The sequence below is a fragment of the Anneissia japonica genome, unplaced genomic scaffold, assembly GCF_011630105.1.
Source record: "Anneissia japonica isolate Jap-2015-1 unplaced genomic scaffold, ASM1163010v1 scaffold522_len1101056_cov227, whole genome shotgun sequence".
Lineage (NCBI taxonomy): Eukaryota > Metazoa > Echinodermata > Crinoidea > Comatulida > Comatulidae > Anneissia > Anneissia japonica.
The window spans coordinates 13471-25510 of record NW_022756123.1 but is presented as its reverse complement, the minus strand read 5'-3'; the positions used below and the strand labels follow the sequence as shown (position 1 = coordinate 25510).

Sequence of the window (12040 nt, the reverse complement as noted above, 5' to 3'; positions counted from 1 at the left end):
CATTTATTGAACGTCATTTTTGCCAGCACCTGCTGTCTTCCTTAGCATATGAGTGTCTAAAGTAAAAGATGACCAGCTTACCGTATTAACTTGGCTTGATAAATTAATTAATAAACTGTAAGGAGCATAGCTAATCCGTAAATACAATGTTCAGTCAGGGTCTGTGGTTAAGTGAATTAAGTAATATGGGTAAATAGTAGGCGTATCCTCTTCATGCTACGAGTCACAGGCGTTCTACTTACCATTCATTTTTAGTTCTATGGAGTTCTGGCTCATCTCAGTCATATCACCTCTATTTGTACTAACAGTGATACTACAAGTGTAATTCCCAAAATTAACCTCAGTTATGTTAGGAATAACAAGTCTTGTCTTCCTTTTTTCTTTCCTTATAATGAAATCATTGTCTTTAGTAATGAGTTCACGGCCATCAAGAAACCATCTTACAACAATGGGTTCATCATCAGGATGAATTGTAGACCACTCGCAGGAAAATGTAGTGCCACTGTTTTTTCCGGTCTCTTCTATAATTTTAGGAGGGTCCATATCTTCAATAAAAGAAATTATGAGCAAAATATATATATATAAAAACACCATTTAAACAATTTTGGTTTGTTTCTTGATTAAGTTTAAGAAAAAAAAATGTTGAGAAAAAAAAGTATCTTTAATAATAATTGAGCCTAAATATATATCAGTTTACATTTATAAACACAATAAATATATAGTAGAGCATAGAGTAGTATAAACAATTCTGGTCTTGTTTTTTTTTCTTGGCTATTTTGTCGCCCTGCATTTGCTTCATGGCTATTTCCTCAGTGTTCTCACCCCTGGATTCTGCCCATAAAACAATTTCCCCTGTAATAATTACTAAATACTTGAATAGCGCAACTGAAGTATCAATGTTTACATTTCAAATACTAGAGAGGTTTCGCACGCGAACGAATATGTGTACGCATACGTTTAGCTATTCGTAAACGGTTCGTGATTTTCTCAATCACAGTGCAATTCAAGCGTAGACTATAATGAATAGGCCTAGGGCTTACTCTGTTCTCTTCTCTCATCATGCTTTTATTAGTATATGTAAGGTTTTGGAAATTGAAAATTGTAGCCGAAAAATACTTCCTTGTTGCCCATAAGTGTTGGTTATTTTGTGATAGGCTCAATTGTTTATGACCCAAAGGTGCATGGCTACAAGGCCTAGGCTAGGCCTACACAAAATCCATACACCACCACCAAGGTCAAAGCACCGACGTTTTGATACCCCAAAATGGGACGCATCCTATCGTAATTTGCTGCCTTCAAATGTCACAAAAATGGCACGTACGTATTCAAAGATACATTTATTTTTTACACTTACGTAAAATTTGAAAAAATAAACAAAGATCCGGGGGGGGGGGGGGGGGGGGGGGGGGGGGGGGGGGGGGGAAGGAGGGCTCAAGCCCCCACCGGACAGGTCAAGCCCCCCCTCCGGACAGAGCTCGTCGGTCAGTCAGACCATACAACATGTAAAAATAGGCCCACACCAAGCCAACACGTCTGTCACAGTCTAAGATTGCCTTTTTCGGCCATCCAGATGTTGATATTCTTTTTTTTTTAAATCTCATTTGGGAGGGGGAACTTCCTCTCAACCCCTTCCTCTCAACTCCTTCATCCAGCTCGTACCTATGAGCTCAAGTCCCCCCTGTCGGACAACTTAGCCCCACCCCCCGAAAATATATCCTAGAGCCGCCACTGCAGAAATCCACAATTTCCCTACGCGTTTTTCACTTACGTGTAGTAAGCGAGATATGCGTGTCGTCCACACGTTTAGCGGATAGCAGCCGGCGTATGACGTCAAATTGATGACGTATCCGTCACACTAACCGTACGCGTTCGCGTGCGAAACCTCCCTAATATTAATTCTGCAAGAAAATTTTGCAAATTGTATAACTGGAAATACATTTCGACAGCATAGCCCACACAGAGCAACCAACAGGGTTTATATTATTTCTTCTTTATAATATTTAATATTTCTTGTTATTAAGGTATAATGTACCAATTTAATATTTTATTTGAGACAAATGCATCAACATGATAAAACTTGGCTAGTGTTTCTAAAATAATTACTTGTATATTATGATGCTGTGTAATAGGTGTACACTCACAATATACATCAAGAAACAATGTGTTTTTCCATGTTGTTTCCTTATCTTTCTCAACAACTTGGCAGAAGTAATGTCGCGTATCTATTCTGTTTACCGGCTCTATTACCAAATCTCCGTAGGTTTTCTCGGTCAAATCAATGGAAAAGCGACTTTGATTGGGATGTTTCAGGCTAACGATAATTTTGTTAACGTCAATCTTCGTACCATTGAACCAGTTCACTGCATTTATATGCCTACTTGCGATTGATACATTATCTGCATCTGAGAGCGCTGGAAGTTCTATTCTTCTTCCCTCAATTACCCACAATTCTTTCGTAGCTTCAGTTGCTAACAAGAAATGAATAGGTCTATAAATAATTCACTGTGGAAAGCAAGATTTACTTTGATCGAGTCCAGCCTACTTACATTTGATAGGCCTATAATACTTATATTAGGTGGGTCATTCTTCGGTAATATGCCATTTTAGAGGTTTAGAATAGATTTTTAAAAAGTTTCAAATTTTTATTTCTTTTATTACACTGGTCATCATTATGTTACCTAACAGCTATAATAAACATTTGGTATTATAATTAGGGCATTTAAACGATCATTTAAGCATTCAATTTTAAGTGCTGTAGCAGCAAATATTTAAAGAATCATCTTCATCACACTTGAGATGATGATATACACACAAATGGGAATATTAGTAAATTTTAGTGTGTTATTTAAATAGAATAAAAACCATTGAATAAAAAGGTTTCTAACAATATTAGCCCGATCAATTATCATTCTTATTTTATAGCCGTTTTGAGAAAAGAAAACATAAAAAAATCATCACCGTCACAGTAAAACTGTGATGGAGATAATTGTGACGGAGATGATGAATTAAACGTTGTAGGTCATAATCGCTATGAAATGTGTTTACAGGATGAATGCCAAGTGCGCTTTGAAGATGACACAATTTTTCTAACAAAATAATAGATACAGTACACACTGAAGCGTTCGGAGATTATGCTGAATAAATGTACTTTTCTGGATATTATTAAATATTCATAAATTATTTAGCTATAAGTGGCTTAACTGTTCAATTCTTACTGTATGGTTCCCTTCAACCAAAATGGTTTGATCTATAACTTGTTATGTCATTTTGGTAACAGCTATAATAATAGAATTTTTAAGTAGGCCTGCTCAGGGGCGCTGCCAGGGCAAAATTTGAGGGGGGGGGGGGTGATGGGGATGGTTAAATCTTGCGAGCATTTGGACTGGGGCCAAGGGGCTGACAAGGGCCTCCAGTCGTGGACCTCACGGGCCAAGGCCCAGGAAAATTTAGCACCGTAAAAAAAATGGTTTACGGGAGGTGGTCGCTGTCGTGTAACAGGGAAAGTTATTTTTACTCTTGTTTGATTATACCAAATAATACTTAAATATACAGTATTTTCATTTGATACATCGATACGGGTAACCATGATTGTAATAAAATATTCCAACTTTAATATTGCTGTACGCACAACATAGATTTATAGATGACACTGCGTGTGCGCCGGGTTTGATGAGGCAAGGGTTACTCAGTTACTCTGTATCATAATTAAAAGAGGACGGCTTACATTTCATAGGCCATGTTTTTTTATATTACTGTACCAATCATTCATTTACTACAATAATCGGGATATTTTAAAAGTTTGAGGGGTAAGGACCCCCTCCCCCCCTGACTGCGTCCCTAGTATTGTGACGGAGATGATACAATTCAGGGACACATTTTTTTAGTCTAAAAAGTCAAATTTTATGTATTTATAGTTTATTGATGACATTTTTAATTTCACATTGAAAGAAGACATCAATATATACATTATGTGGTGGTTGTTCCTTTAAATTATTCTTAATCCTAAGAAATCCAATTGGAACATGCATAGTGTGAAATTTTGGAGGGTTTTTTTTATATTAAAAATAAACAGCATATGGATTACTTTTAAAATTATTAAATTATTCCATTAACAAATATGTTAAAGACTACATTAAGTCAACCAAAAATAACATTTCCTTTATTATTTGTTAAAAAATTTATAGTACGTTGAAACAGAGGGATTTTCTACTGTGAAGAATGACCCATGCCTCTACATCTGTGGGTGGATATTCTATTCGATTTCCTTTGATGACCTTCACCTGTCGGTATTCAGCTTTCGATACAATAAGTATTATGAATAGAAATGATGACAAGTATTGCATTCATAGGCCTATATTGGCGAAGAAGGATAAAGTGAGGTATAAACCACAGGCGTAGACTTCAATTTATCAATGAAATACGGTGTAGATCTGTTTAACTTTTTTGAGTAGGATATAACCTCTACCGCCCTGTCCACTGGTTTACAATCTTATTTTTAGCTAAAACAGTATGAAGAAAAGCTAACTGTATTACTTACCGATTATAGAAATAATTTGGAGTAGGCGTAGCAGTAACAAGCGTATCCCCATCTAGATAATGGATATAAGTGGTTAATTAACTGGTTAATTTTCATTAGTGCTTAAATTATGATTTTCGCTTTTATTTAGTTGGCAATTTAAAGATAGGGTAGGCTAATTCAAATGAACTCAATATCTATATCTATCAATAACAATACAAAAGTCTCAAGAAAGACAAATCATAATCAATCAGTGAAAAAATGGAGAAGGTGTAACGAAAAGCAAATTGCCTGTAAACCATTTTCGGAGAAAAATTAAGAAATGACAAACTCGCACTCACAAAACACAGAAACCAAGACGCATGAAATCAGATTGTAAGCAATGCAAAATAGTAAATTTGTGGGTAAGCATTTGAGAGCAAGGCATTTTTAATTTTTGACGAAGGATTTGGGGTCGACATAGTCTACCATGATTCAAAGGCCTTCGACACAGTGCCACACAGTGCCGCACAAGAGCACAATCTCCAAGGAATTATGGAATAACAGGAATAGTGTTGGATTGGATTAGTGAATTTTTGCACAGAAGGAAACAGCAAATTGGAGTAAGGAAAGAAATGTCAGAATGGGATGAAATAGTGAGTGGTGTTCCACAAGGATCGGTGTTGGAGGCAAATTCTGTTTGTAGTGTATGTACACGACTTGCCAGAAGTAGTATCATCAACTACCAAGATGTTTGCCGATGATACCAAGACGTTATACAACAGTGTCCATAAATATAGCCCGGAAGGCAGTGACCAAATTCAAGACGACCTAAATCAGCTGAGGGAGTGGTCAAACACATGGCTTTCGCGCTTCAATGCATCAAAGTGCAAATGTATGCACATGGGGCTCGAGAATCCTGGTAGAAACTACACCCTGGGGTGATGAAGGTATTAATGACGCAAAGGAAGAGAAAGACATTGGTGTTTTCATCACAGATGACTGTATAGCCATCCTTGCAGTGATCTAAAGCAGCATCGAAAGCAATGACTAGCCTGAGGATCATAAGTGGACCTTCAAGTACATCGACAAGGACAGTTTCTCCATCTTGTACAAGGCATATCTGCCACATGTTGAGTACTGTGTGCAAGTATGGAATCCGTACCTGATACACGACAACAAGAACCCTGAAAAGATCCAAAAGGAAGGCAACGAAGCTAATACCATATCTCAGACACAAAACATACCCAGAAAGGATGAGAGAGCTGAAGCTGTATTCCCCCTGGAATAAGAAGACGTTACTGGTGATCTCATTGAAGTTTTTAGAATCATGAACAGCCTATGTGACATCATTCTAGATACACTATTCTCAATGGCTCATGGAAGATCTACCAGAGATTCAAGATATTCAAGAAAAAGCTTGTCATAACTGAACCTCAGGAAGTACTTCTTCACTCAACGTGTTGTAAAGACAAAAAAACGAGGTCCCTGAAGAGGAAGTAAACGCCAAGGCAACAAACCAATTCAAAGGCAAACTAGAAAACATTGGAAAGAAAACAGATATGAGGTCTTAAAAGGCTTAAACCTATAAATTAATCCCATCAGTCCTAAGTGTAAATGTAATTTTGTTTTATTATACAACAATATAAAATACTATTGAAACTCAACATCACCTCGTAATCAATAATTCGTCGCTCACATCACGAACTAACACAATCAAAGTAGATTGTGTTAGTTCTTGAAATCACAGTAGCGCGTCAAAACTGTGTTCCTTTACCAAAGATCTAGAGCTGGTTAAATTTTGAAGGGGCAGGGTCAAAGGAAGTGGAGGTGTATGCATACCGTACTCGCGCGATTAAGCGCCCCGTTTGAATAAGCGCCCCTCAATAATTCAATCAATCCTGGACTGTGGATGTTGGTATGATTTGAGGTCTGGAGTGGAATCACATTCTCCTTTAATCAATATCAAAATGAGGATATTTATCTTGAACAGATGAGAACTCCCTGGACAGACAGTATATTTCCAACTTTCATCTTCTTACATTTTTCTATAGCCTAGTCCTACTGCTTTTCCGACAATTTGCACATAACACATTCTCATCTGAGTTTTCAAGAAAACCTGCAGTGATCATGCCATCCTGCTAGACTCAATTGGCCGATGGCCAACAAGCTAACCACCACCACTAATTTAATCTGCTATTCTGCTGTTATGTAATACTGTACTCACAACATTCTTGTCATGACAAGCCATGCTCTCTGGACGATTATCTTTTCCGCCGCACCACCATTCGTAATTTGCGGTTTCCTTATGCCCTTATATACGATAATTTTTTTTCGTTCAAAATGTGCCTCTTGAATTTAATAAGTTCTCATAAGAACCCTCCGATTTTCATTTATTTCCATAATCGCCCCCTCAATTCCCACTCTGTTTTGATAAGCGCCCCTCAAAAAGTGCAAAAAAATATTTTAAGCGCCCGGCCGCTTATTCGCGCGAGTACGGTATATTAATAACACATGGTGCACAAATATCAACGTATTAAATCGACAGTGTACACTAGATCAGCGGTTCCCAACACTTTTGCGTTGGCGGACCCATGTAAAAAGTATTCACGTACCCCCATGTCTAAATATACTCATTGTCCATATCCCAACAATTTTTTAAAATGTATATGACACTTATAGGTGGCAGGAAATGGGCACTGTCCGCCTTAAAATTTGAAGGTAATTTTCTTTTATACCCCATTTAATTTTTAATTTCGGTAAAATTGAGGGCGACTCATGTATGTTCCACCAATAAGATTATGGATAGAATATGATTCGCCAAATTACGACATCTGGGATCTTGGAATTCGGCGGGAGGGATGCAGACAGTAAATTTTACAGATAGGTGAATTATGCTACCTCAGCCCCACCATGGTTGGGGCTGAGGTAAGAAATTGTTATGTTTATGGTATTTCTAGATGGCCGGAAATGACACTGTCAAACTCAAAATTGGAAAATTGGAATGCATTGGAGGTTTTGCAATGGAGTGGCGCTAAATGTAAGCCAGGGGACAGTGGTTTCTCCTACACTCTGTCGGGAAGAAAAAAAGCATGTACTGCAGGTTTTCACAAAATGTAGCTCTTGAATCAATTAAATAAGGCTTTTTAATCGCTAAATAGTCGGAGTTTCAGCAGTTTCGGCCTACCCTTGAGGGGTTCAGTGGTGGATTGAAGGGGTCCAGTCGGTCACCGCCCCTTGCCCACTAAACATAAATTATTTAACGTTTTAAATATCAACATTATAAGCCTGAGAGTGTCATTTCCGGCCATCTAGAGATACCGTAATCATTCAGCCCCATCAATCATCCTGGGTGGGGCAGATGTGTCCCACCCAAAATCTCCTTTAAAATTCCCGGATCTGCCACTGGGGTTCTTGGCTGCCACTGGCCCCGCCCACCTAGGTTTTCGCCAAGGGGATTATCCTTTCCATGAGCGGTATCGATCCCTTTTCCGGCAAAACACCATCCCCTTACCCTCGGTGGCAGGGGTCCCGGAATCTCCAGAGGCGGATCCAGAGACGTCCAAAATGTCGGAGGCGAAAGTGGGGCCGATCGAGACAACACTACCCAGGGGGTCCGGGGGCATGCCCTCGCGAAATTTTAGTTTTCTAGACGCCCGAAAATAACATCTGAGGCATTTCGGGCGATCAATTATTTCTTTTTTTTTTTCTTTTTTTGAAACTCAAATCAATGTATAAAAACAGCTTGAAATGTCCAAATTCAACCGACCAGTTTGTCGAAACCCAGTTTACCGAGTCCATGGCCACTTTGTCCAAACTCATTCCAGTTCACTGAATCATGACAATCCAGTTTGCTGAAACTCAGTTTGCAAAAATAATGGCAAACAACAATGCTGTGGGAAAACACATTTAAACGCTATCAGTTAAAATTAGAAATGAAATAAAAGGATTAAACATCGTATCTCGCCCCATCCCTCCCCCCCCCCCACTACAAACTCTCCCTGCGAACGCTACAAGGAATTTTATGCTTGAGCCCTGACCGAGGCTCTAGTCGGCACTTTATTCAGACCCCCTATCGGCACGTGGTGGATCTAATTGTAGATGTTCGGCGCCGCGAGCATCTCCATATCATGGTTGATAGATACGTGCGCCTTATAAATCTTCGCTTGATTGATTGATTGATTGAAAATTAATTTATTTCCTTTAGATTTAATTATTAGGAGCTGATCCATTCTTTATCATCATTTCGATGGTCTTTAATACAAGTTGGGGATTGGAGTTAAAGAGGAGGCTTGCTCAAAATGGGAGATCGGCCGAACCCATGAACATAGGTAACATATTTGTTTACCAGGTAGTATGGCACAAGGGTGGTGCTAGTATCTGCCGGAGAACGAACGGGTGACTGACCTTGTTCATGGCTAGAGTGTCAGTGGACGATGTCAGGGGCTGCCAGAACCACTAGAAGGAAAAGAGATCATGACCTATTAAAATATATGCAAGCCGAGTGGTGGCTCTAGGACAGCGGCGGCGATAAAATTTGCCGACAAGGGGTCCGACGTGTCCGACGGAGGGGTCCGAACCAAGGCACTCTGAATAAGAAAAAAAACCTTGTTAGGGTTCATGGGGAGAATTTTTATGGCTTAATTTGGACCTAAATGTGCCTTTAGACATAGTATGTAGGAAAGGATCTAGGCCTGATTGTCAAAACCCAATTTGCCGAGTGCCCGATTGCCGACTCAAAAACCATGAATCCCAGTTGGTCGAAACGCAGTTTACCGAAAGTCAATTAAAGGCAGTAAAATAGGAACAATAGCATAAAATAGCGGATTACTGTAGTTACGATTCATTACTTATTCTCTCTAAATCCAACTTTATTAACAATTCGGCTATCACAACAGAAATCAGAAAAAATGTTTTATAAGCACATTTATATTAAATACATAACGTTTAACTAAGATACCCTATCGTCGCCCTTTACTTGCTAGCGCTACCACGGCAAAGAAATGACAGAAACTGCTTTGTCTTGGCCAGACTATCTGGTATAAAACTGTTTACCAAGCTGGATTAACCATTAACTGGGATAAAGCAGATTTATTTTTCGGCCGAATCCTCAGTTGTGGTGCCTGTATTGTTCGACGGGGTTTTGAAGTTCCAACCTAGAGAAGGAAGGTAGACGAATATGGCCAATGACTCATTGGCTCCCATGGGAGCCGCATATGTAAAGAGTTAGAATTTTAAAGCTTGTTCTTGTTAGCTAATAGGCCTATAAATTCTTTCCTGGGATCACTCAAAATGAATACTTCTCTAAAATATGTAAATATGCATCAGCACATTGGTGTTGATTTAAATGCTGTAACAATTTCTAATTGACTCCTTCTACTATTGTTTGTGACCCGTGCTCTAATAGAAACCCACCATACTATCAACAAAATCACTCGCTAACCTGATAGTAAAGTAGATTTATTATATTTATCAAATTCCACTGTACACGATAATGCAAAAAAATAAATTTTCGGGTTTATTACTACTGCTCAATGAGTGGATTTAGCAAACTAACTTAACAAAAAAATACTTAAATTCGTCTTAAATCCATAAACCCCAGACCATGTCTTTTAAAATACAGAAATGTTTTAATACTAAAAAAGTAATAATAATAATAATAATAATAATAATAAAGACGATGATGATGTGATGATGATGACGACGATGGTAATATTAAAAATTGTGCTGAAGGCGAAAAGAAATGTGATTTGTCGATCATAATTATTGCTGCGAAGCAGCCAATTCATATTCCTGACAGCAATTTGACCTTTGAAAGGTCATTGTTTGTCAAAAAACAGGAGCCTAAGACGACTGAAAAGCGGAGTTTCCTTCTTTCGTTCTGCCGGGTAAAATCAATTACTTTAGGCGCCGTTAGTAGACTAACCTACTCGTACCAACGTCCGCATGTCGTGCTAGCCAGGCCTAGACTAGCTAGGATGGTAGGCCTAGCCTTGAAGGGACGAAGGTCCCAATGAAAAACACTGTCGCTCCTTGATAGCTAACATTGTCTATTTAACATCACAATAATTCATTATTAGACCTATAGTTGTTTTTTGAATTGTAATCCACAAATCTCAGCCGATACCTCGCATAACTCGTTAACGTCTCGTATTTATTGTCGTGACGTCATGGCTCGCTGGCCTGCTCACACACTTGCGATGTCTCGCACTTGTGATCAAATAACACACTGGCTCGCACTTTGGCAACACTCTTTGGCAGTCAACTCGCCCCTAGAAAACCCGCCTTTGGAAACTTGCCCCATAAAAAAAAAATGTACACTTCCTAGACCATGCAGTCTTCAAAATAAAAATTGTAACCTTTGGTAATCAACTACATTTTCCACATACATAGAAATTTTTGAAACTTTATTTAAAAAAACCTAAACCATAATTCACCACTATAGGCACTTTTTGACAAAAATGAAAAATCACGACTTTGTTACACAATGAGAAGTGTTCTAATATAGACAATAGGTCGTGTCCAAAGATACTACTTTGGTCGTGTCTCATATTATTTGTTATATTTTTATTATTCATTATTTTCACTTGACTCACATAAATAATTTTGTACGAAGAACATTAATGTGCAGTTGTACTTCGCAGCACTTCACTTGCAATTTGCAATTTCTAGTTATAGTTGTTGAAACTTAGTATACTTGGGCCCAAGGTGTCCTGGAGGGTGGGAGCATCTTTGTGGTTGCCGAAAATCCCTGATAAAAGATTATGAGAAATTTGTTGGCGCTTCATTTTAAATATAATATGGTGATGTGACAATGATGATAAATTTTACTATTTAAAAGTGTCATTTCCGGCAATCTAGAGGTACTATTTCCTAAACTTTTCTCACCTCAGCCCAAACCATGGTGGGCTAAGGTGGTTGTAAAGTACATGCATCAAAGACGATGTTTTTAAGCTTTATTTTCTATGGTACATCACACACATTAATAAGATCTCTATATTTGCCGAAAATCTGTGATAAAAAATAATGAAACATTTGTTGGTGCTTTATTTTGACTATAATGGTGACAATCTGATGATGATGAATTTTGCTAAAAGTGTCATTTCTAACCATCTAGAGGTACTAATTTCTCAAATTTTCGCAACTCAGTCCCAACCATGGTGGGTCTGAGGTGGGTGTGGACTCATGAAATGTCTCCCCACCCCACACCTTTCAAAGCAGATCTGCGCCCTTCGATGGGTATGACATTAAACTTCATCGAGTCGGCGCGTGACTCGGAGTATGTCTTAGTAACTGCTGAGGGGAAGGTGCATAAATTTTGTATTCAGAATGTGATCTGGTTTTTCATGCCCATTTTTCGTGATTATAATGACTATTTTTGATAATGTTTTGAGCAGGGAGAGCAGTAGGTTCAAGGACTCCCCCTCCCCCATCCCTCGGAGTCCTGGGGGACCTTGGCCCTCCCCCCAGCCGTATGGAGGGGAACACCCCACCTTCGCTCGGTAAAACGGCTCCCCACCACCCCCGCCCCTTTTCAAATTCCCG

The 12040-nt window shown here is 38.7% G+C and overlaps 1 protein-coding gene and 1 long non-coding RNA gene across 2 annotated transcripts in view; both read right to left on the bottom strand.

Moving 5' to 3' along the window:
- LOC117124087 overlaps nt 1-543 on the bottom strand; it is a 2512-nt gene extending 1969 nt beyond the window's left edge. Inside the window, exon 1 of the mRNA XM_033270229.1 lies at nt 243-543. Coding sequence (XP_033126120.1) covers nt 243-543 — 301 coding nt within the window. The remainder of the gene's footprint in view (nt 1-242) is intronic.
- Nucleotides 544-2147: 1604 nt separating this feature from the next.
- LOC117124013 overlaps nt 2148-12040 on the bottom strand; it is an 11133-nt gene continuing 1240 nt past the window's right edge. Inside the window, exons 2-3 of the long non-coding RNA XR_004447917.1 lie at nt 4538-4589; nt 2148-2468 (exon numbers count right to left, since the gene is read on the bottom strand). This is a non-coding gene — a long non-coding RNA (uncharacterized LOC117124013). The remainder of the gene's footprint in view (nt 2469-4537; nt 4590-12040) is intronic.